This window comes from Rousettus aegyptiacus, unplaced genomic scaffold (genome assembly GCF_014176215.1).
Source record: "Rousettus aegyptiacus isolate mRouAeg1 unplaced genomic scaffold, mRouAeg1.p scaffold_m13_p_4, whole genome shotgun sequence".
Taxonomy (NCBI): Eukaryota; Metazoa; Chordata; class Mammalia; order Chiroptera; family Pteropodidae; genus Rousettus; species Rousettus aegyptiacus.
The window spans coordinates 5,337,456-5,362,016 of record NW_023416307.1 but is presented as its reverse complement, the minus strand read 5'-3'; the positions used below and the strand labels follow the sequence as shown (position 1 = coordinate 5,362,016).

The window sequence follows — 24,561 nt, the reverse complement described above, 5'->3', positions numbered from 1 at the left end:
ACAACATTCTGGAAATGTAAAGCCCCAAATGCCTGCCTCCTGCAAGTCAATGCTTGTAACCCGAGTGTTAACAGCTGCATGGGATGCTACGCTTCTCTTATCCTTTACCACACTTCACATGGATGTGGCGTATATTTCGAGGGGCCGATCTTTTTTTTTCTTGGGTGGCTCCATGCTACTTACCATCAGGTCAGAGATAGTCTATCAAAACCCATTTAAGGAACACATTTGCTCGGTGGCAAAGGTGTTCTGGATGATTCCACCTGCTTCGTGCCTGCCATTTTGCATTTTAATGAGCCCTCTCGTGAGCAGGGCCAAAGAAATGCCCAAGCCATCAGCACACTCATGATTTGGGGCCTTCGTGCCCATGGGCCTGGCAACCAGCGACCGTGCACACTGGCTGCCACATGCACCTGCCACAGAACATCTTTCGAGACATCAACTCCATGAGTGAAGAGGTTCGTTGACTTGTGATGTCTACTCTAGGGTCTGCTGGCCTCACCAGCGGGGAGACCACCCACCTACACCACCACAGCTGTGCATGGCGACCTTCTGGGAGTTGGATTTAACTGACAACACGTTTCAGCCTGCGTCCAGGGCTCTTTATGAAACAGGATCCTGGGCCCGCGCACTTCGCAATCCACCCCTGTTATTCACTGGGCTCCTTGCTCTCCAGCGGGATACTAAATGACAGTCCCCCTCCCCTCAAGGTGTTCGATTAGTGAATCTGCTCAATGATCAGGTTCAACCAGCCGGACTGAGATGTGGATTTTCCAACGTGTTTAAACCTCAGACATACATGGCTTGAAAGTGTGCACACACTCCTGATAAATAGCTACCTGTCAGAGCAAAAAAAGAGCGTGTGATTTTCCACATTCTTGATCAAGGTGAATGCCATCTGCTGGAGTTCAGCGAATAAATGCTGAGTTAGGTAGGCTTGGTGGGCTGGCACAGGAAGCTCCCTGCCACTTGTAATGAGTCCCTAGGAAAAGGTGGCCTGAGACGCAAACGGAAGGCTCATGGACAGACTTTCCGAACGTAACTGGCCTTGGTAACTTAGCATCTTCCATGGATGTCTTTTCTAGCAGGAAAGAGAACTCCGCAAGTTAACAATCAAAACGCTGTTGTTCAGTGGAGGTTTTTTTTTTTTTTTTTTTTTTAATCACTTGTCATCTCCCTAAGCCGAGGCAGTGCTCACACCTGACTTCGGTTCCATCCGCACATCTCCCCTGCTCTCAGGGGCGTACCGTTCACCTGCTCGCCCCCTGCGTGAAGCACAGCAAAGAACTGGGAGTTGCTACACCCAGACTGATGAAGAAATGCGTCCTTCTGAGACTGAAGGATCTAAAGGGTTCATAGACCGCTCATGAGAAATAAAAAGACACATGGATAACTTTTCCGTAAAGAGCATATTGTGTCGATTTATTATAGAATGCAGTTAAAAAAAATATCTTGAGGTCAGCCTCTCCAGTTTAAAAGCACTTAGCTAGAAATACTTGAGTAGCTACGTGATGGTGTTTCTCCTGCACCTGCTCCACCCCCACCGAGCTCTGTAAACAGGGTTTCGAGAACATTCAGTCAAGACAACGTTTCTTGACGCGAACACCCAAACCTATTTTGCTTCTTAAAGAAAACCGTTTTCCAAATGTCCAAAGCATGCATTGTTACTTGGCATCGGGCATTTCAAAATGACGAACTTTGTGATGGTGTTTTTAAGGCCAAAATATAATACCTATTTACCAGACATACACACACATTACAACAACTAGAAAAAAATTACAAACATTAACCTAGTGTAACGGGTCCACCAGGAATTAATGGGGAAAGGCACTGCACCCCTCTCAGATCACACGTCCCCTATCCACGTCACATGCTTTGAATGCAAATCCATGTCAAACGTCTGAACAGCGTTTGCTATGACATACAATGCACAGGTGGGCCGTTAATACGTTTTACACTATTCCTCCATGGCCATGTTTGTCACCCAAGTACACAACAGGTATGAATATATGCTATCAGCTTTATTTACAGGTTTATCTTGATGTTTTAGTGGGATCAGAAAAAAAAAAAAATCCACTATTTTAACCAACGAGTCTCAGGAAAGGTTTCTGGCTGTGACTCACGATAAGCCACCGTGTGAAAGAAAGAAATGAAACCGATGTCCCACCCCAAACACCTGAACTAAAATTTCTCTCCCACTAGAAGCTGGCAGTGAAACTGCTATTCTCTGGATTTTAGAAGCGACGCCCCACGTAGGGATTCGCGATTGACTGCCTTAGCAAGAGCACACGGCGCATGTCGCACCGCGGAGGACGCTGAGGGGGTGGACGTGGCCCGGGGGGAATTCCGCGTGAGGGCTGCTGGGGTTTCCCGATGCTCTCCCATCTTCCCACGGCACGTAAAGCAACGAGGGAGTAACTCCGTGTGCGAACGAACCGTTAGTGGTGAAAATCAGTGATACACACGCACAAACACTGGAACACGAGGGGGAGGAGCGCGGCACTACGGTGTCCGCATTGCGTTGCTGCTGTTCTCACCACCTTTCCGCGCCTGGCGCTTCGTGGCTGCACGCGGCGCCCCGTCCCACTGGTAGAGAGTCCGCCCCGGGGGGGGGGGGGGCTGGTTAGCAACAGCAGGCTCTCCCCAGACCTGCCCTTGGCAAAAAAAATACAGAACCTTCCAGAAAAAGAACAAGTACAAAACACTATTGTTATCGGTTTTTCTCGAGACGTTCCCCAATGTCCTTGTGTGATCACCCCAAACTCGGCGATCGGCCCGGGACATTGAGCATGGACTGATGTGCAGGGTTAGAACCAGGGGACCGGGCCCGGGTTCTCTTCTGAGCGACATGGACGGGGATGTCCGCCACCGCGATCGCAGCCGCCACCTCCGAGGTCGCCGTCCCAGTACCAGATCCCTCCCCGTGAGCGTGATGTGGGCTTCTTCGCCGCCCGGGCGCCGGCTCAGCTTAGGTGGAGGGGCGTGTACTCCGGCCTTCTGGTCTGGATAATTTTGGGCTTGGGCCTCTTCGCCCTCTCCGGCTCGTCCTCCTCCTCGTCCTCCTGGTCGCTCTCACACACGTGGACCACCACGCTGGGCGTGGTGTCGGTCGCTGCGTGCAGTTCGTACTTCTGCCCTGTGGAAAGAGGAGGGTGGCGGGGTAACTCGAGGCAAGGGCGAAAGAGAGGCAAGCGCGTCGCCAGGACGCGAAGGGGTCCGCTCGACCACGCCTCCGGGGACTGAGGGGCACAGCCAGGCACAGTCTGGGTGGGTGCTTCTTTGGCGACTCATTCAGGGACACACACACACACACACACACACACACACACACAGAGTCACTATCCTATATTATTCTGCTTTCAAACATTCTGAGTCTAGGCCTCTGGAAGGTATGGAAGGAATGTATTTTAATGACACGTCGCATGCCCGCCAGGCCTTCTAAACTACCCAGGAGACGCTCCCAGCGCCATCGGAGGAAAAATCTGTTCAGGAAAAGGTGCTGCGTGATAAAGGCGTTAGGCAAGGACAGCATGAGCCCACCCCGCAGAGCACACTGTGGAGAGTGGGGAGGTCGGGCACGGAGACATAGGCGTGACCAGCTGAACCGGACGCTCCACAAACACGTGTGACCCCAGCACCCTTTTCCGTGTAACAGCTGTCAACCCCCTGGGACCAGGAGTATCCTGCTACCCTATGTCAGCCCGAGCGTTACCAGGTTCGGCCAAGTTCAAGCCGCTCTGGTCCAGCAAGAATGGGGCGGCTGCAGCGCTCTGTGGTGCTGGTCTGGCTACAGGGGGAGTCTGCACCATTTGGCTGAGGGTGGCTGTGTGGCCAGTGGCCAACACTTGGGCTGTCAGCCCCGCCTTTTAGTACCTGGTGCTTGTGGGCATGTCCTTTGCCTCTCTGTGCGTCTTAGTCTCCAACTCTGTAAGACGGGGATGATGGAGGCATCGGCCTCACGGCGCTGACTCCGACCGCATGAGCGAATGCGTGCAAAGCACTGAGAACCTGGCTCACAGTGCACGTGCCCTGTGGGTGCCCCCTAGTCTTATTACCTTTCAACATAGAGCCTCAGTCGCTACTAGTGGAATGCTGGGAGTAGTAGGTGCTAAGGATTTTAAATGGGAGCAGGAGGGTTTGCTTCCGCTCTGCTCCACGGGAAGGGGCAGAGAGCCTCCCCTCCCGCTGCTCTGGGTACCCCTCTGAGCAGGAAGGAGCTTTTAGTCACAAAAGAGAGACGGTTTTTCTCTCTCTCATGAGTGTGAGACTGGGATGTGGCTGCAATTGCGTTTGAAAAGGTGAAAGAGCCTCAGTCTGGGAATGGGGGGTGGAGGGAGATGGGAATTTTGAAGGGTCAGATCACTCCAAACGTTGGTGGGGCACTCTACAAATCCTGTCTACCTACCGAGCATCGCAATCCAGGAAGTGTGGGTATAAGACTATATTTGCAAAACTCTGCAATCGTACTGGCTGCAAAGCACAGCTGAAATGTGAAATATTTCCTATTCGAGCTCGTTGTTAGGTAAACGAAGGGAAATCTGATTTTACGAGGTCTGTTTTCAAAAGAGTCTTCTCAAATAAGCCTTCTGTAAAGGAGTGGTAGGTTCTGGAGTGTGAATAATTTTCTATAGTAGCAGTTCTTGCCTCTGGAGCCGTACGACACTTGTCCCTGGTGGAGACCCCCATTTCCTCCCTTCTCCAACACCCCAGGGGCCTCCAGCCGCCCCGCTTTGCTGATGCACCTCGGCCAGGGCCTGCCAGGAGGAGCGTGCCCTTCCTCGGACTGGCCTTTCCCACCTTGACCTTCACACCATGGTCAGCAGTAAGTAATGTGATTCTTGCTTTCGACCACAGAGGAAGTTTCTGTCGGCAATGCTTTCAGAAACATGATCTTTTCATTATGAAAACTGCTGATGGTCCAAGAAAATAAAATCCTCAGCCCAAAGGAACATCAGATCGCGGGTCAAGGAGAAACGAGGAGCTGATGGTCTCAGCATTTATTTTATTCGCTGCACTGATGAGGCAGGAGGGGGCCTCAAACCTCTTCACCCCAAGACCCCCTCCACCTGATTGCTTGCCCAAACTCTCTATCAGACAGGACAGGGACCACCGACATTTTATTGTTCCCTAAAGCCACAGACTGAGTGGTGCCTATGGGTCAGGCACTGCTTACAGCTCCACGGGGCAGTCAATACTTATTTTATGGGGGGAGGAGCCTGAGGCCAGAGTCCCTGTCTCCCCAGATGCTCACAGCTTCCTCCCTTCAGAGAACTGGAACCTCTCCTTCCTCTGGCAAGCTCTGCAGGTGACCACTGGACCCCTTGGGGCCAAAAGGGCTTTTCCTCATTATGATCTATGGTCCTCCGTTCCCTCAAACATTCACAAGGGCAGGTGGAAATCAGATAGACGGACGGAATTACTAAATTCCTAAAAGTTCTAAAACAGAGGGAATGTCTGTTTTTCCTTTCCAAAGTCCAATCGCTTATCCCCACTTGGAGCCACAGAGCCTGGGGTCTTGAGTCACCCACTCAGACAGCGCTCAGTGGGTGGGGGGACGGGGTCATGTGACACCAGCTGGGGGTCAGGGGTCACGGTGCTTGGTCCCCTGGCCAACTCCCATCCCTCTTATGCACTTCCCTAAAGACTGAGGCCAAAGGCAGGCACACGCGCTCCTGGCATGAGTCACCCCGACACAGACGCTGCGGATGGAGATCGTTCCCGACACACTCCCGCGTCCACCATGTGGGAGCCGACTAGGGCAGCGGGGGCGCCACGGTCCCCCGACGCGGGCGGACACTGGCGCCTCGGGCCTCTAGCGCCATCTCTGCACGTCTCCGTGCCCCCTCCCCTCCTGAGAGACACTCCTTACCTGGCCCCAGCTTGGAGATGGCGTATAAAAGATCATAGTTTATGACGGGGGTGGCGTCTTCCACTTGCTTCCAGCCGACGGGCGGAGAGGCAGGAGGAGAGATCAGAAACTGCTTGTCGGGATTGGGGGGAGCCAGGTGCGAGCTCCCTATGTGCAAAGTCTGAGGACGGAAATGAACACAGGTGGACGTTTTGCAAGGGAAGAACGGAACCGCGCCCAGTGACGGCTCACGGAGGGCGGGGCCGAAAGGACACACGGACGTCCGGGCAACAGAATGGGCGCGATTCAAGGGTTAATGGTAAAATGGTCTCTAAGGGGAGGACGAAGAGCTGTCTGAACTCTGGTTCTGGTGCAAACATGATCAGAGCCCCCTCCCGGGCCTGGGAGGGACTCACAGGCGTGGGAACCGCATGGGATTATGTTTGAACGAGACCGATGGAAAATTAAGAGATGATTTTTGTATAAATGGAAAAACTGCCATTCAGGTTAGAAGGAATCTAGAAATTCCTTTCTCATCGTTTCAGAGGCAAAACTGAAGCTCCAAAAGGCTTAATAATGGCTCTCAGGTGATTTTTGGGGGGGGAGGGGCAAAGAAAAGACGGAGAGAACCCAGGACCCCCACCCACCCCACTCTCTGGCTTCCCCCCACCCAGTGGCAGCCCTGAAATTCCTTCCTTCTCAGGCTCTGAATCAGATGCCAAATGCGAGGGGAAAAAAAAACATCCACCTTCCAGGAGATAAAAAATAATAATAAGGAAAAATAACCTAAGATCCTAGTTGGGGCTTAAAAGTTATACCAATGATTACTTCAAAATCATACTAGTTTGAGTTTTCTTTGTACTTTAAGATCCACCCCCACCCCCCAAATTTTCACAATGAAATTCTTTAAGAATCAGAAAAGGTCGTGGAGGGACTAGATTATTTACACGGAACCCACCAAATGCGGGAGTGCACTCACAGCCGAGGAGCCAAGGTCAAAGCCTGCGCCTCGCACCACCACTAGGGGGCAGGGCAGGGCCGCCCAGCTCTCACAGGTTTGCTTTTCCTCACCGTCAGGCCGCCTCTGCAGAGGGGTCTGCTCCCACGCCGGTGCGGGGGACTCTGAGCCCCGATGGAGCAGCTTTTCAGAAGCTCCTTCCCTTCCCCCGCCAACCTGTTAGCCCCCTGCTATATCGTCAAATGGAACATTGCGGGCTAACTTGAAGGTGAATCACCTATCATGGAAGGTGGAGGTGTGCGTGCAGGGAGGGGGGGGGGAGAGGGGGGAGGTTGGAAGGCTGGTGGGCTGGAGAAAAAGCGACCCCACTTACAGCCCCCGATCCCTACTCCTGTGAGTGCCCTGGGGCCCGGATCCCTGCTACCAGGCGGGTTTCTGACTGTTTGCTACCTGACTGGTTGACTCAGGTTTTTTTCCTTTCGAGCCGGGGCCTGGCTGCCCTGTGCAGATGTGTGTGCATGGTGGGTCACCTTGCAGATGACCAGCTGAGCACCGACTGAGGAGGCTGCTGAGAACCTGCACAGGACAGGGGACCACTCTGATCTGCCCTCTACAGGGAAAGAGTCACTAGCCCAGGCCCTGGACCAAAGGCATAGAAACCTGCTGGCACAAATCTTGGAGGCCTGGGTGGCCACGCCCACCCACCGGACTCCGGGACCTTCCAGGATGACCAGGAAAGGCGTTCTTTCTCCTATCATTACTCAACCCAGGAGTGCCAGGAGCCGCTTCTGAGGTCACTTTCAAATATACCCTCATGTTTTCTTAACACAGGCGACACACTGAAAATTCAGAGTATGACTTTTGCCTTTCTCAGGATGAATTCTTTATATCAATGTATAATGTTATCATTGTATAAACTATTATTTAAAAAGGATGAGAGGGAGAGGGAGAAGCATGCACATCGAACTCGACTCACCTGAGCAAAATACAATTTCATCTCCTTTCCGAGAAATTCAGTCTTATGTAGCTGGAGCCTGGCGTCTGCTGCAGACAAGGGGTTGCTGAAGTTTATTCTGACACGTTTGAAGCTCTTAAAATACTGAAAGGTGATGTCCTTGTCATATGTCCTAAAGAGGGATTCAAATTTGGCCTGGAAAAAAAAAAAAAACAGAAATAAAAGGAATTAAATTTACCTGGATATGACCCTTGACAAGACGATGTCACTACATTTCTTATTTTGGATGGGAATTATTAATTCTTTCGGAAAAGCCTAACTTCTTAAGGAAGACAGAGGATAAGTCTTCCCCTCTGTGGAAATGCTGCTTTCTGCCATTTTCATTTTAATACAGGTGATTTCATAAGAAGGAAGAATGGATGATTGACTAAATTCACTTAATCAGCAGAACAATGACTAATACTTAAACGCTTCTCACAGAAACATTCTTTTTAAAGTAGGACAAGCCTTTCCGAGGAGGTACACTTTAGTCACTTGTCACCCCTCTGGCCGGCCAGTTCCTCTGTCCAGTGAGTGACCCTCCAGTCTAGCGAACTCCATTCCCGCCACCCAGCCTAAGACGGTGCCATGTCCAGTACAGGTTTCTTTAGGGCTTAAAATCACTTCTGCTAATGTGAGGAAATCATTTCCATTAACTCGGAAAACAATGAAATAAAAAAGCCTTGCATTTCTTAATGCCAAAGAATTCCCGGTATTCTTTTCCCAATCTGTTGCGTTTTTACTCTCTAAACTAACACCGATTTAAAAAAACAAACAAACAAATGGACTGCAAATGGACCCGCTTCTGCACGCCGTCTTTAACCTATGTACGTAGCTTGCTCTAGTGTTAATAAAGGCGAGTGAAAATTATGAAACGTTTCAAATTGGAATGCTGGAGCCCAGTGATTACACGCTTGGCTTCAGGAAAGAGTCACCGGCCCCCTGGGCTGGGTCCCGGGCTGGGGTGTGTCAGTGGGAGGGGGCGCTGGGAGGACTGGGCAGCCTCTCCAGAGCCCAGCCAGAGAGGGAGGTGACAGACAACCGGATCGGGAGGAAGAGCGGCCGCGTTTTCCGGCAGGGGAGGGTGGAGGGGGCAGCGCGCCCTCCACACAGGAGAGTGACTACCGGGAAGGCGGTGGCCCCACAAAGTCCCCTGGAAAACTATGCAAGCTCAGTGTTTCTGCAGAGGGGAGAGGATCCTGAATAAGAGCGAACATCCTCGGGAACGCTCAGCGCGAGGAAGCGCGGAGGGAACCGGCAGGTGCCTGCTCCGCGCGCAGGTGCCTGCTCCGCGCCGCAGGGCTGCAGCGGGCCTCGCATTCCAGCCTCTGCGGCGTCTCCGCCAGGCAGGTAGGTGGTGAGGGGGAGCGGGAGCAACTCACAAACTTTCCCTCTTCCAATTCCCTAGCTTTCCGCCTCTGCCTCTGGTGACTTTCCCACGAGGGCCGCTGCAGAGGCAAGACCGAGAAAGAAAGAATGTGGAGCAGGTGCTTAAGGCTCACCCTCATCTGGCTGCCTGGTTTCTCCACGTCTCTCAAGCGTGGGCAAGTTCCTGGCTAAGGGTGTCTGCATAAATTTGGACTTTCACATGACTTCATCGACAGGCGTTGGGACCAACTGTGTAGTTTCGAAGTTATGATTCATAATTTAGGAAAGATGACTTTGATGCATATTTTTAGACTACAAGTCAGTGCTCAGGACCCGAACACAAGAGAAGGTATTTTATCTGTTAAATCTGCCTTACTACTAGAACATTCTTTGATAAAATACTCTTATTGTTCTAATAAGTGCATCTAGTTATTATAGTTGTTGAATGGTATCACTACTTAAATAAATAAGTGATTTTATTCACATGAGGCTAATGTTAAATATATGTTGTACTTTTAAGCACAGAATGTGCTCTAATATCTAGTTCACAAATTACGGCCCCTGTCTGGCAAGCATAGTACCCAATTATGGAGTTAAATTTGATTACAAGAAAGAGAGAGAGAGAGAGAGAGAGAGAGAGAGAGAGAGAGAGAGAGAGAGAGAGAGAGAGAAAGAAAGAAAGAAAGAAAGAAAGAAAGAAAGAAAGAAAGAAGAGAGAGAGAGAGAGAGAGAGAGAGAGAGAGAGAGAGAAGAAACCTTTACATATCCCAATATGACTTTTGGTATAAAGCATGTAACACAAATACCAACCCCCAAACAGAATATACAGATTCATTTATATACAATATTGTCAAAGATCGATTAGAGAGCTGGGTAGATACTGATGAAAATCTTACATCTTAATCAAATGAAGAAGAAAAGCATAGTAACGAAAATTAGTAATTGTATTATTTACCAGCAATGAGAGCTGCTTCCCAGAAGGTATACTTACCCCACTCACACTTAAATTATTTATCCCATTTTATTATTTGCTATGGCTGCTTTTTCTGTAACTAGAGAAATCTGGAAACTTGAGTATAGACCCTTGTAATTACTGCAAATGTACAAAAACCTTTACAACATTTATTTCCTAAGATAAAATCAAATTATTCTGAACTCTGGATGTCAAAGTGAAACATTCTATTCGCCACCAGAAAAGATCTCTTTCTAAAAAAGTTTACCCAGAATGAAAAACGCACAATGCCCAACGTTTGCCTTGCTAGTCGATCGGGGGACCTGGATGTTTTCAAATACTGAGAGCTCAAAGTATTTCGGATTTACTTGGAAACCCCAAAACCCACAAGAGAGAGCCACTTACCACCCCTCTCAAACATTTCAGCTAACAGTCCCAATTAACATAAGGCTTTGAAGATTCTCAAAAAAAAAAAAAAAATCACAGTGATAGTAGAAGCCTTACCCTGGTTTCACTTTCGCTGAAGATATCACTGTTTGCCACACAGGCAATCAAGGAGCTAAAACTGCAGTTAAAATTTCTAAAATGCATCTTGCCTTCTTACAGTGAAAGCGCTAGGCTCACGCAGTCACGCGGTCAAGCCCCTGAGTGAGGCTCCTTTACAAGAGGCTGGAGGTCCCTTCTGGAGCCAACGCTTATAAAGCACCGAGGTCCAGCCCCCTGGGAGGGGAGTAGGTGGGGGGTGGGGGTGCTGGTGGGGGTGGGGGACACACAGCTTCCAGCGTGTCCTGTTTGGACAGCAAATTCCTGAGTCGAGTCCTGCATGCTTACAGACAGACAGGGGGACACAGCGTAAGTTTCTACTGGGAAGAGGTGACGTCAACACCTTAGTCATTTTCCCTATGCTAATTGGCTCTGCGGGCTGCCGAGGTTTGCCGTGCAGCTGCCTTATCTTCCGCGGCATACTTCCCGCTGGTAGTAATGTCGTTGGCCACTCAGACGCCCCGCTCCGGGGCTGAGCGGGTCGGCCCTTTTTAAGATGGAAAATATTACAAAACAGAAAGGAGGAAGGTCTGCACAGTAAACAGTAATTAGCCTCTGGGGACTTTCAAGGGTTTGGGAAATCTGGAAACGCAGGTTTGGGCAAAGTCGTTGGATCCCTGTTATTTCCTGGAAAACAGTTGAAGGTTCATACTGGGGTATTAGAGAAAAATCTGCAATCTGTCCTGGTCAATGAACTCTGTTTTTCAAGAAAAAAACAGTGGAATTTTCATTTTGAAATATGGCTCCCCTCCCCCCGCCCCCAACTGAACTTTATTGGATGGATGTACAGATTCCCACTTGTCTTCCACAGTGGGAACATGCGAGGATCGAGGATTTTCATCGAACAAACTTTATTATTGTAATTCGAGAGAAGAAACATGCAACACTTCGCTCTTGTTCTAATGGCTACTGAATTCAGAGAAAGCTACAGAAACATTTTAGAGAATCTAGTGCCTGAAGTGCAGAGAAGAAGCATGCAGAGGTCTTCCTGCTTGGAGACTCAGACTGAAAGTTTTTTTTTTTTTCTTTAAATAGGATAAGAAGTGGAAAGAATGTACACTACAGTTGAAAAGTTATTTCAGCGGGCCTTTTTTTTTTTTTTTCAGGTAAGATGTCTGGTCTGGAGAAGCATCCTGTGATGGCAGGGTGCCAGTTTTTTTCAAAAGGCTGCAACTCTTTGAACTTCTAAGCACTTTACCAGTTTAGATCCCTCTGGCAGTCTGGGTCCCAGGTCCTTCCCGCTCTCCCCAATTTCATTATCACCTAAAAGCACTCAAAGTTATTTATAAAAGCATTCTCTTGTCTGGAGACATCCAGGGATCCCTCTTAAGTCTCTAAGAGTTAAATGGAACCCTGCCATTCACATTTAAAGATTAACTTCAAAGAATCATTAAAGTCAGCCGATAATAAAAAAGAATATATGCAACAGGAAAAAAAAAAAACAAAAAAACAAAACAAAACCAGAACATTAATCCCTCCAAAAAAGGAAAATGAAGTCTTCTTGGGTGAGTGGGCATTGCTTATCCTCAGTGCCTTATTGCCAACCACTGAGTTATGTAATAAACCAGCTACGGTGTTTGCTTTGCCAAATTACCCATAACTCCCAACCCGAAAAGACCTAAATACATACATTCTAAGAAAGCTCGGAACACTGAACAGTGCGGCTCGCATCAGGCGCCAAGGGGAAGGGGTCGTGATGGATGGGGCCTGGTGATGGAAGTGTGTGCATGCTTGTGCCGTGTCCCCAGCGTGACCTGGAGGCACCTGCGGACTCTGCTGGTGCTCCAGGTGGTGGTACGGCAGGTGTCGGGGAGGCTCAGAGGACAGGGAGGAGGAGGTAGGAGACACAGCTGCACCCTGCTCCAGAGGGGCTGCGACCTCCTTCGAGGGGTTCTCCCTCCCTCGGCTCCAATCGCTCCCCACCACTCCCCATTTTTCGTTCTCCCGGGGTCCATTTTGGCAAATAGAATTGATCCGGGGAAGAAGAAGAGGCTAATTCCTTTTGTAAAAGAAAAAATTATGACATGAAGCTTCAGTTCCGGTTGTGGGGCAAATCTAGAACCTTTCTGCTTCATCTGAGATAACAGTGCCGAGCTCACCCACATCTGCAATGCTGGCTTCAATATCCGGGTAAAAAAAAAGGTAAAAAGAAAAGTGAGGTATCTGAAGATTGTTTAACTGTCTTTGCTCATAGAAATAAATGATAAATGATCTATCTTTTGCTAGGCTGTCCAAAAAATTCTAACAAAATGTGTAATCCTGTACCTGCCTTTGAACTGATTTTAAACTCCATCTGAATCAAATTTAGGGAACTTGAGGGCTTCCATTTTTACATCAGAGAAAGGGGCTCAAAATAGTTGCTAACTGCAGGAAGGCTGGATCGGATGCCGTTTGGCAAAACATCACCAGGCCCGATGGGTACCAGAGCCCAGGAGAGAGGGCACCTAGGGTCTGCCAGCACAGGCTTCCTCGGCTGCTCTGTGAGAGATGCGTAGCTGATTCTAGTTTTTGAAGTGTGTCAGGCTGAGTAGCGTGGCTCCACTGTGTTCCAGGACGCTAACTGGCCAAAGGCACAGACACCTGTCCCTGTCCCCAGAGGTAACACTGCTTTCAACTCATCCCAATTTCCCTTCGTCTTCTAATCTGAAAGATTTTGTTAAGAATGCTTGCCCTTTAACTGCAGGTCTACTACATATGAACTTGGATTTCTAAACATCCTATGCAAAAGAATTTACTTTGTAAACAGTGATTTTCCTCGAGAATAAAAATTGACCTAAAAGCAAGTATTAAAAAAATTGACTTTTAAACTAAACAAATGGGATGACATCAAACTAAAAAGTATTTCTGCGCAGCAAAGGAAATTATCATCATAACGAAAACGCAGCCTACTGGGTGGGAGGAGATAGTTGCAAATGATCCATCCGATTAGGGGTTATTACCCAATATATATAAAGAACTCATGCAACTCAACAACGACCAAAAAAACCACCTGATAAATACATAGACAGAGGATCGGAACAGACTTTTTCCTAAGAAGTCATATAGAGGGCCAACAGGCACATTAACGGGTGTTCAAAATCACATTATTATGGAAATGCAAATCAAGACCACAATGAGATAGCACCTTACACTTGTTAGAATGGCCGTTATCAAAAGGACAAGACATAACAGGTGGAGAGGATGCGGAGGAAAGGCAACATTCGTACGCTGTTGGTGGGAACGTAAATTAGTGCAGCCACTACGGAAAATAGTGTGGAAGCTCTCTTAAAAGATTAAGAACAGAGCTGCCCTATGATCTAGCAATTCTTCTGAATATTTATCTGAAGAACACAAAAACACTAATTCGAAATGATATATACACACCTCTGTTCACTGCAGCGTTATTTATAACAGCCAAGATATGAAAACCCGAGTGTCCATCGATGGATGGATAAAGAAGATGGGTACACGTGTACAATTAAATACCACCGCGTCATAAAAAAGAATGAACTCTTGCCCTATGTGAAAACATGGATGGACCTGGAGTGTACCACGCTAAGTGAAATAAGTTGGAAGGAGAAAGTCAAATATCACACAATTTTACTCATGTGTGGAATCTAAAACAAATGAACAGAATCAAACCAAATTCATAGATATAGAGAACAGATTGCTGGTTACTAGAGGGGAAGGGGTTTGGGGGTGGGTAAAGGGGCGAAGGGGGTCAGTTGAACGGCAGTGGTAACTTTGGGGTGATCGCTATGTAGTGAACACAGATGTTGAATTATAATGTTGTACACCAGAAACTTCTATTGTAATAATAACAAATGTTATATGTAGCGTACATATCACAAGAGTATACAGCTGTCAAAACTAAATTGTACACTTTAAATTTATGAAACTTATTTTATATACATTATTCCCCAATAAAGTTGATAAGAAAAAAAAAACTAAAAAAGTTGACTTTTTTTATTCGTACATCCCTGTGGTTTGGGAGATCAGTACATTCTTGCTTCTCGTTTGCTGGATGGATGTTCGATGATTTGAAGGAAGTGCCAACAGCAGTGCTTCATTAGGACTCTTGAAAAGCATACTAAAAATTGCACCCAGAATAGTAAAACTGAAACCAGAAATTAAAGCAGAAATGAAATACTTTAGTTAACTGAAGGCTTTACATGTTTTGCATTTCTTCCATCCACATCATAAAAGTCTTAAATGAATCTCTTTGACCTGCATTTGCCTCCTCTGGCTCTAAGCAGTTAGAACATATTTTCATTAAGAAGTTTCTATTTTCAGGGAGGAAAAATTGAGATTTATGCTGAATTCCATCATTCCCATTACAGCATTCCTAAAGTATGGTTAGGATGACCTCAGCATGCCCATTAGAAACCCCAAGGAGGTTACGATTTTGCCAAGAATGTGCCACCAGTGAAACTTTCTACTAAATAACCAGAGAGGGAAACTGAGTTTGGCCTTTGTCCTGCAAACCAAAGCAGAGTGGAGAATGAGGAAATTTGCGCAAGAACATGAGGAAAATGACACACTCAGTGGAGATAAAAGGTGTCCGTGCATTTATCTTGGATGCTAAGGAAACCTGCGTTTTGGTGGAGCTTTTCACATCTGAGATAATGGGACGGTTTTATTATTATAGAGTATTTGTAGCCCTTCCCTTTATAACATGGAGCATTGTTCCATCCTAAGCTGCTATTCAAAAGAAAAACACAGGGCCTCTTTCACTTACTCACCGTCGTCATTTCCCTGTCTAAACGCTGTTATTAACTGAGGAGACTGTTCTCGGCCCCGACTTGAAAACGGATTAACATCGAATTCAGAGTTTTGGCGAGGACCCAACGACATGACAGGCAAAATGCCTAGCACAGTGCCCGAAACGACACAGGTGGTTGACGCGCGTCAGCTGCGAGCGTTTCCCGTTCCGCTGATACAGACACTGAGGTTCCGAGGGGCGCGTGGAGCTCGGGAGACGGGACTCACCTGGCCTCGGGACTGCGGCTGCCGCGCACGCGCACCCGCAGCTCTGCCCGCCCCGAGGCGGTGCCCTTCGGCGTCGCAGCTCGCGTCCTAGTCTCCAGTCTCCACTCTCCATCCCTCTAGCGGACTCCTGTGCCCCAGTCCTGTGCCCCACCCGCCAGTGCAGAGTTCTGTGGGCGCTCTGTACCACCCCCCCACCCCCCAAATTCGCATTCCCAGCACGCCACTTCAGGAAGCCCTCCCTCGGCAACTACCTTTCTAACTGGCCTCCAGGTGGCCAATTTCTTATCGCTCCAATGTGGTAAGTCCCACATCGCGCTTCTTGAAGCCGAGCCTAACCACGGTCCTCTCCTACTATAAAAAACCTCGGCGACTTCCCAGTACTCCTTAAGTTGTAGACAAAGACTTTCGCCTAGTATTCATCTGTTCATGCGTCCATACACCCGTCCACGAATGCATCCATCCATCCGTCCGTCCGTCCGTCCGTCCGTCCATCCATGCATGCATCCGTCCGTCCGTCCGTCCATCCATCCATCCATCCATCCATCCATCCATATGTGTGTCCGTCTGTCCGTTCCTCTGTCCGCCCATCCCTGCATGCATCCATCCATCCATCCGTTTGTCCATTCATTTATTCTTTGGCCTGAAGCCCTGGGCTAGGTGTTAGGGGTTCAAAATGAACAAAACAGACAAAACTCCTGCCCTCATGGCGCTTCCATTCTCGATGGGCTGGGAAAAGAGAAAGAGACAAGGAAAGCGGGTAAAACATACAGGATGTTTAGATACCGGCAAGTGCTGAGAATAAGGCAATGGGGTGGGGGGTAGGAAGTAAAGGAGATGCCGAAAGACCAGTCAGGTCCAAGGCGTCCTTGAGAAGGTGACCTGTGGATAGGTCGGACCCGAAGGAAGTGGGGAGTGAACCAGGGGCTCGGGGAACAGCACCCCAGGCCCGGGGAACGGAAGCGACGCAGGCAGGAGGACCCCGGCAGGCTGCAGGCCCGGCAAGAGGCTTAGGGTGGCTGCAGCAGAGGCAACGAGGCCTGGGGCAGGTCTCCTGCCATACGCTGACTGGCTGACGCAGGTGGGAGCCGCCGGGGGGTGTTGAGTGGAGGCGGCGCCCCGCCCTTCCTCGTTGCAGGCGCTATGGGGTGGGTAGGGGCACGAGTCGGCGCAGTGGGTACCCGGCACACCCCCGGGCGTGCTTTCTCTGCCTTTTCCGGGGGCTTGCAGGACCTCCGGGCACCGGACGGCGCCATCGAGTGTGGACTCTGAGGCCCCACCCTGTGGGACATGACGCGAGGCCTGTGACTCTTCTTCCGGGTCTACGGCAGTGACTTTGATGATTCTTTGATGCGTGCGCAGAACATAGTCAACTTAACGTATGTTCATCTTGTCTTTTGTTAAACGTGTGTTTTCGAAGGTACCCAATGTCGAGCAGAAATTGCCTACAATTTACAAATAAAATGCTTTGACTGGCACATGTCCTTGAAAAGTTTTTTACCAGTGAGGGCCATGATCAAAAATGTTTGGAGACCATTTGTCCAAGCAGTGGTGTGAGTCAATGGCCGACCTTCTTAAGCTTCTTTCTAATGATCAAATGTAAGAAAGAGAACAGGTAAACTTTTTTTTCCCCCTCTCTACAGGAATTTTCATTTTTGGTTACTTTTAGGAGAAATCAAGGAAAGGGCTTAGGAAGGTCAGGAATTTACAACTCTTAGCACTGCTTCATTACTGATAAAATCTACCTGGCCACAGGGATGGGCCTCCATTTCAAAAAAAAAAAAAGGTAAAACAAAGCAGATAACCTTTTCTGATGGGCTCGCAGGCTCTAAGCAGAACCCCCTGGAGAAAACGGGCAGGCGCTGGTTCTCCCACTACAGAGCATGGCGCCTGAGGGTCCTAAATCTGAAATGAAAAATCACCTTTATATTTAATAAGCATTAATCTTCTGAATTTGTAAGGCGACACAGAAGAAATGATATTAATACTAAAGTCAGCCTGGCACGGTTCTCATACTTTGAGAAAAATGGAAAAGCCTGCAATATTTGATACTTTGCACGGATTAGTACATGACAATGTACAAATAATATGTGTTTCAGGGATAACACACAGAACTTTCAATTACTTAAATGAAAAATGTGGATGGTTTACGTATTTTAGCAGTATGGTAGTCACGCTCTGTTCAAGCTTATAGTGGAAATAAAGAAAAAATGTAAACTTTACAGAAAAAAAGAAGGGAAGGAACAAAGAAAAAGAAAAAAAATGAAAGAAAATAAAATGAAATGAAATAAAATACCCAACAGATTAGGGAAAAATGGGGAGGAAGGATTTATACCTTAGGAGAGGTCACAGTTCATGTGAGATTTCATCTTGTTTGTCAAATTCCACGTGCGCCTGAAATCCCATTAACTCTTGTTTCCTTGTTACCTCAATCTTTCCTTCGCACATAAAGATTAACCACCCATGTGCAACGTTGGAAACACACTGACTGCAGTGTGTAAGATGAGGAAATAGCCACAGGCGGATCGAAACTCCGCTTAATGGCTTGGAGGCCAGCCGCTGTGGATTAAGGGAGTAACATTCATTTAGAGACGATGGAAGCCAGAAAGCACCTTAATTAATAGGTCCTGACTTGCTCTCTTGAGTCCGTTCCTCCCCAGGCCCACCTTGCTTTAATTTGTGATTTTAGCTTCTGCTTCGCCGCCGTTCCCAGGAAGAGGCACAGTCCTGCAGTGGTAACCCGGGGCAAGAACAGCCGTAGTGGAGCCGGCCGGCGACGGTCTGCTCTGCGCCCGTCGGTCACCAGCAGCGGGCCACCTTTCCTTCCGGCACTAAACAGCTTTCACAAACCCTAGACGGATTCACTTCCATCGAGTCAATCTCTTCACATTCAAAGGATGAGTTCTGCTTGCTGGTGTTCAGGCAGATGGGAAAGCCTTGACCTTCCTCGCCACACGCCACGCTCGCCTCAGAATTAGTGACACAACTCAGCCCTGGCCAGGACGTGAGCCGCTGTGAGGCAGAGGCGGGATCTCATTCTCTAGGTTCCCCCAGAGAACCTGGGGGACAATGCGAAGGGCCTATTGATACCGGCGAGTGATGGGCTGACCTTCAGTAGAAGGTCAAAAGATAAAAAAAAGTCATGGAGGGAAGGAAAAGAAACGGGGCCGCGTGGAGACCTGGAAACCTTTCACACCAGATCTGAACGCAGTTTTCGGTAACTTTGCTCTGCGGACTTGGTAACCGCACCCGATTTCAAAACTCAGGCGTCAGCTCAGAACTCCCTTTTTTTGCCGAGTGCAGGCGAGGAAGAAAGCGCCCCCGCCGCCTTGCCAGCTCTTCCCATTCCCACCCACGGGCCGGCCTCCTCCTCGGCGGCTGACGCGGCGCCATGGGGCCACGGCAAACCCCGCTCCGACACTCACACTGCCTTCTCCGCCGACTGTTTAAAAGTCTGACGAGGCCCATGAGGAAGTACATCCGTCATCTCCATGCGGTTAACACAGCAATTCGAAACATACTCGGAAAAGCAACGAACTATCGCCATGAAGCAAACGAGACCTTGCTGCAACCTGGATGTTAACGCCGGCCACCGAGAGCCAGGACGCTGGCGCCAGCTCTGATCGTTAGGAGGACCTGGGCCTTCATGTCACGTGACCACCACTGGGGCGCACATCATTGCAGCAGGGTGCCTGAGGTGTAGGAGCTGGCCTCTTTCCGGCAGTACACTCACCAGGTAAGTGTACTGGTTGTGAACTGGCAGTCTCCCCAAAGTCAAAAAAATATTAGCTGTCAATACTTAGAAATTGGGAGGTTTCGCGTAGAAATAGGATTTCTGGCTTCCCTGGGGAAAAGAAAGCAAGATGTGGCAACTCGGGGCTCAGAGGCCCACATGGCTATGGCTGAACCTGTCTGTGGCTATAGCCATGTTCTCCAAACCCCTACGGCCATTGCTTCTGACCCAAAAGGTATTTGAGGTTATGGCCTCTGCCTTGATTTAATCAGTCATCAAAAGCAGATGAGTCACCTGCTGTGAGCCAGGCACTGTGAGAGCTACGGAGACGCACACAGCAGCTCCCCATCCGGCCCGTGGTCCAACGTGTGCTACGCCCAACGACGTACTTCGGATAATGTAATAGGGGATGTGTCCCTCTCTCCCCACGCGGCAATCCTTTTATACTCCCGGCTCCCTCACCGGTCCATTTCCACCGGTGCCTGGTGGGCACTTGCAGGCCGTTCCCTCCCACTCCTGAAATTATATACTGTAGTGCAAGCGAACCGCGTAGACGACTGTTCTCGGGATGACCGAGGTTCTGCTCAAACCTTTACAGACCACGGTACGATTCTTCAGTAGGAAGTGACTGGGCCGCCCCGGGGAGGTGGACGGCGCGGCTCGGGATCCGAACCTTAACGCGCGCAGAGATTTCCGCGGGGCTGGCTCACGATGGATGCAGGCAGAAAGGTTTTCACACGACCGGCGCTAGAAGACACGGTGGGAAAGGTGATCGGCAAGCAGACGGAGACCCAGGTATTCTCAGGGGGAGGTTTGGAGAGACCTTTCTGAGAAGACGGCATTTTAAACCGCTCTTGTAAAGATCTAGTATACGGTGTGAGTGATCTTCATACGTGGACGTAACTGTCAGGGAGACTGTGCTTGGCGTCACCCTTTCGAGGAACCCTCCCTGTGAGGCTGAGCTGCCCTGGTCTCTTCCATCCTCTGGGAGGTCGAGGCGGCATGGCTGCCCTCCGTAGAGGTGAGATTTGTGGCACATACAGTGACTGACCGCTGGGGTCTGCTGAGCTCCCCTCCTCCCCGGCCACCCTCTGACCAGCTGACCAACCCAACAGGCACTGGCTGCTTCCAGCCCCCGGGTCTGAGTTTCTTGTGCAGAAGGGTTACTGAGGAGTGGTTCTGGGGTGACACCTGAGGAAGAAGGGGGGAGGGGCGATGGGAGAACATGGGCCAGAGCAGAAGGAGAGTGGGACTACAGTGTGGTCGCCGTGGAAGCCTCCCTGATCTTGCGGGGGACTCTGAAGATGGGACAACCCTAACTGGAGCCCTGGCCTGGGCGTCGACCCCCCGCATTAGTCAGCCCTGGGGGGAGCAGCTACCTGGAGAAGGGGCTGGGGCTTAGGAAGGTGGCTCTCCTCAGCTGAAGTAATCCCCCACAGGGACAACTGCCTAGGGCAGCAGGGAGACGAATCTTTTATTCCTGAAGGGACCTGGGGCGTGTCACCTAAAATTTCTCACGAATTCGGCAGACTTCAAAGTGGACACCAGGAAAATACTTCCGATTCCACGCCAAATCATTAGCTCATCCATCCATGTAGGGAACTCGAAAGGGATTATGGTCAAATAATGAGAAAACGCAACAGTTTAAAGTTTCAGGATAAACTAGGTCAACGAAAACCCTGAATACTGACCCAAGAGTTTCACTCCTAGGAATTTATTCTAGGAAATCCTTGCGGCTGCCGGCAAGGAGTTAGCTGCAAATACATCCTCCGCGATGCTGTTTTTGCAAAGGACACACTAGAAACAGCTCCACATTCAGCCAGTGACCAGCTAAAAACACACCGAGGCCTTTGAGCAGAATGCAGAGCCACACGCACTGAAGAGGTGAAAACTGCTTAACGACACAAAAAAGATGCTCACGACTTGTTGCCAAGAGACAAAAAAGCGGGTCACGACCAGCACTTACTGCTGAGACTCCATTCAGGTGAAAAGGGGAAAAAAAAAAAGCAGGACGGCATTAAAGATTGCATTGTTTTCCTTTTTTGCTTATTTGGGTTTACTAGAATTCCCAAGATGAACATTTGTTAAAACCCTTTTCTCTGCCCCCTCCCCCCCGCTATATGATTTATGTCAGTGGCCGCGTGGCTCACCGCTAACTGCTCCACAGGTGGGAGGTTCGTCGGAGGGGACTTCGCCCCGCCTTTTGCAGGCGGGTCTGGTATCGCGGCCTTCAATTTCTGAGCACCGCGTTTGTTCTGCACAAGTTTCACATCTCGTGTATTTCACCCATCGATGTTTTAGAATGCCAACTGTCGAGAGAATTCCATTTCTTACCTAACTGTCTATAAAAAGAGGGATTTCACCAGAAAACACTGACTTTGCTTTTCTGGGGTCATCTCTCCTGCCAACGGTCCTTATCCGTGCAATGTGCAGCTATTCAGGTGTGTGGACTGAGCCCTTCTCGCTAGAGTCGGGGCCATGCACCTGCCAGGAAACGGTCGTGTGATTCTGTCCTGCTCGGCCGGCGGGTCGGCTGGGCCAGGTTCTGCTGATCCCACACGGCACATTCTGGAGGCTCCGAGTGTGGCCAGGAGGGCAGATCTGATCTGATGTCCTTTGGAAAACCTCCTGTCCGGGCCTCACAGGTGACCCCACCACCCCGCCTCACTGGGCAAGGCCTCCTCTGAGCAGAGCTGTCCCTCTCTTCCCAGTCACGGCCACACCCATCGGCCTCGTCCTCTCCCTTCTTACGCTCCCGGGGGTGACAGTGTGTGTCTTCCTTTCTCGCCGGGATGGTCCTGCCCCCTGCATCTCCCTTCTAAGGAGACAGGAATGTCACCTGACGCGCTTCTTTCCCATTGCAGCTGTTGAACGTAGGAGACCTCCCAGCAAACTCGGTCTCATCAGCAAGTCCCGGAGATTGAAATCCAAGTGCCGAAGGAATGTATCGCTAAGGGGGGAATTCCAGGCGGTGGTCAGGGGAAAAAATTCCCTGGACAGGTGGGCTCCCGTGGGGCCAGGTGCTGCCTACCTGGAGATGAGATACATTTTCCGAGCACCTACAGCGAGCAGATTCTTATGCGGCTGTTTGGGGTTAAGAATAGACTCCAAAGCCTTAAAGAAAACCACGCATTTGCTCATTCATTCGTCCACCATGCATTAAAAATCTGCTACGTGTCCTCTCAAACTCCACGACTGGGTCAAATTACACCTATTACCTAGTCTCAGAACACTGGGAACCTCCAGTTCTTGGCATTGACCACGTTTTAATTGGTTTCCTCCACTAAACTAAGGGCAGACCAAGCCAGAGACCCTGGGACACATCAGGCCCTCCAGAAACGCCTGTTGCACAAACGCATGCAGCTAAGTACCTGGTTCTTCACTGGAGATCCAAAGAGCAGAAGGTCCGGCCATTCCTTCAAAAAGCTCATTGTCTAATAAATCAAGAAATACTTAGCAAGCCCTTAGCAGGTGCTCAGCACTCCACCGGAAGCTTCAATGCCTAAGACACGGGTCCTAACCCTACCTGAGCTTAACCCTGACGCCAGGGACACAAGACACCAGGCTGCGGATCCAGCGGCAAGGCAGCACGTGGCCTCCATCGTGTACTGCAGGCCAGGACAGATCGGTTTACTGGAGGTGGAGGGTGGTGACCAGCGAGGGCCAGTCCCGTATGTGACGACCCTGTCTCCGTAAGCGATCAGCCCCGTTACAGAGGGTCCCTTGAGGAAGGCCTCGAAAGTAGGCTTATCTCCCCGTGTTTTTCTCATTCTTGCTCGAAAAGAAAAGGGATTGGGAAAGTTAGCGTTACCTTTAGCCGCTACCGGGTGAATGGCAGCTGCGGCCACGGTCATTGTGTGTCCTGAGGATTTCCCGGCTCCTTTATTGCGTTTGAAAAAGGTTTAAAAAGCACAAAAGAAAACAACCTTCCAGACGCACCTTTTCAGGTATAAGATCGGACTGACATTCTGCCAACAGCAGACATGGGGGACCGTGAAAATTCCCCTTTTCCTCTTCAACCTGAGGGTCAAGGGCAGCTAGAGCAGCTACAGAGGAAAAATTCTGATGGCAGCGGGCGGGGAAGATGGGACCGTGTCCCATCCCACACTCGGAGAGGCTGCGAGCAGAGTCTCTGGCACTATAAAAACAGGGCCTCCCTCACGGGGTGGTTGTGAGGACTGACGCCCCCAGGCCCTTAGCGGACCTGCCCTCGGGGCGACCTGCTCTTCATTCCCCTCTTCCTGCTCCCTCCATCTCATCCCTTGGACACTTCTCATGTCTTCCGGCTTTTTTAATTCTCTTTTTTGACTGGTGTTAGCACGGTTTACCTTTCTCCAGAAAAATAAACTTATTTTTAATCTCTACGTGCCTGTTCATTTCAAGCAGGTTCTTGAGGACAGCGTCTGGTTGGGTCTTGTTTTCGGACCACGCTGACAATCCGTCCCTCGCTGGTGCATTTAGACGGCCGACGTCCAACGTGATTGACTGATATAGTTAGAGTAATATCTACCCTACGTTATGGTTTCTGGCTCTGTTTTAAACCCCTGCCTGTTTCCTCCCTACCCAAAGTTCCTTCATTCTCTCTGGATTGTTCCTGAGCCGACCTCCATCCCTCCTCCTCTGAGGGAGGACTCCTTCACCCGAGGCTGACTCGAGGGTGCGGTGGATGCCCACAGGTGCTTTTTACGTAAGCCTCGGGCGGCCTGTTTATTGGGATGAATGTCTGGAAGCCCCACCCAGTTCTCTGCCTGCGACTGGACAGCAACGGGGCCCCGTGCACGAGGACGGACACGTGTCTTGGGATTGGAAGGCGAATCCTCTTCTGTGAGACGTTCTGAGCGTGGGCGTTATGAAGTGGCCTGTCCCTCTCCTCCGGCTGGCCCCTCCATGGCCTCCGTCTGCTCTCAGGAGAAAACCCAGCGTGGCGACCTCTCGGTGCTGGTCCTGTGCTCGTCCTCACCACGGTCTAGCTCAGCCACGCTGGCCTGGTGCGTCGGAGCTCCCCAGGCTCGTCTTGGGGGTCACCGGGCCTTCATTCCTGCCACCCCCTGCCTGCAGCAGCTCTGGTGGATTCCCACCTGAATGAAAGCAAAATATCACTCCTCAGAGAGGCGGCCCTTGGACCCCGCTGGGGTTAAGTCCTCTTCCTGGCTCATGTGACAATAGTCACTTGGTCCCGGTTTGTGGCCTGCCATATCTC

General features: G+C 49.9%; 1 protein-coding gene across 2 annotated transcripts in view; it reads right to left on the bottom strand.

Annotated features, from left to right (window-relative positions):
• Positions 1-2,597: 2,597 nt before the first annotated feature.
• The window catches only part of RCAN1 (regulator of calcineurin 1), a 75,407-nt gene continuing 53,443 nt past the window's right edge, over positions 2,598-24,561 (bottom strand). The window contains exons 1-4 of one of the 2 annotated variants that reach the window (XM_016164098.2): positions 10,625-10,811; positions 7,783-7,956; positions 5,870-6,029; positions 2,598-3,136 (exon numbers count right to left, since the gene is read on the bottom strand). In XM_016164098.2, the coding sequence (XP_016019584.1) occupies positions 2,964-3,136; positions 5,870-6,029; positions 7,783-7,956; positions 10,625-10,711 (594 nt within the window). In that variant the 5' untranslated portion in view covers positions 10,712-10,811 and the 3' untranslated portion in view covers positions 2,598-2,963. Of the gene's footprint in view, positions 3,137-5,869; positions 6,030-7,782; positions 7,957-10,624; positions 10,812-24,561 lie in introns of those variants that run through there. The other variant, XM_036218929.1, reaches the window with a different exon arrangement.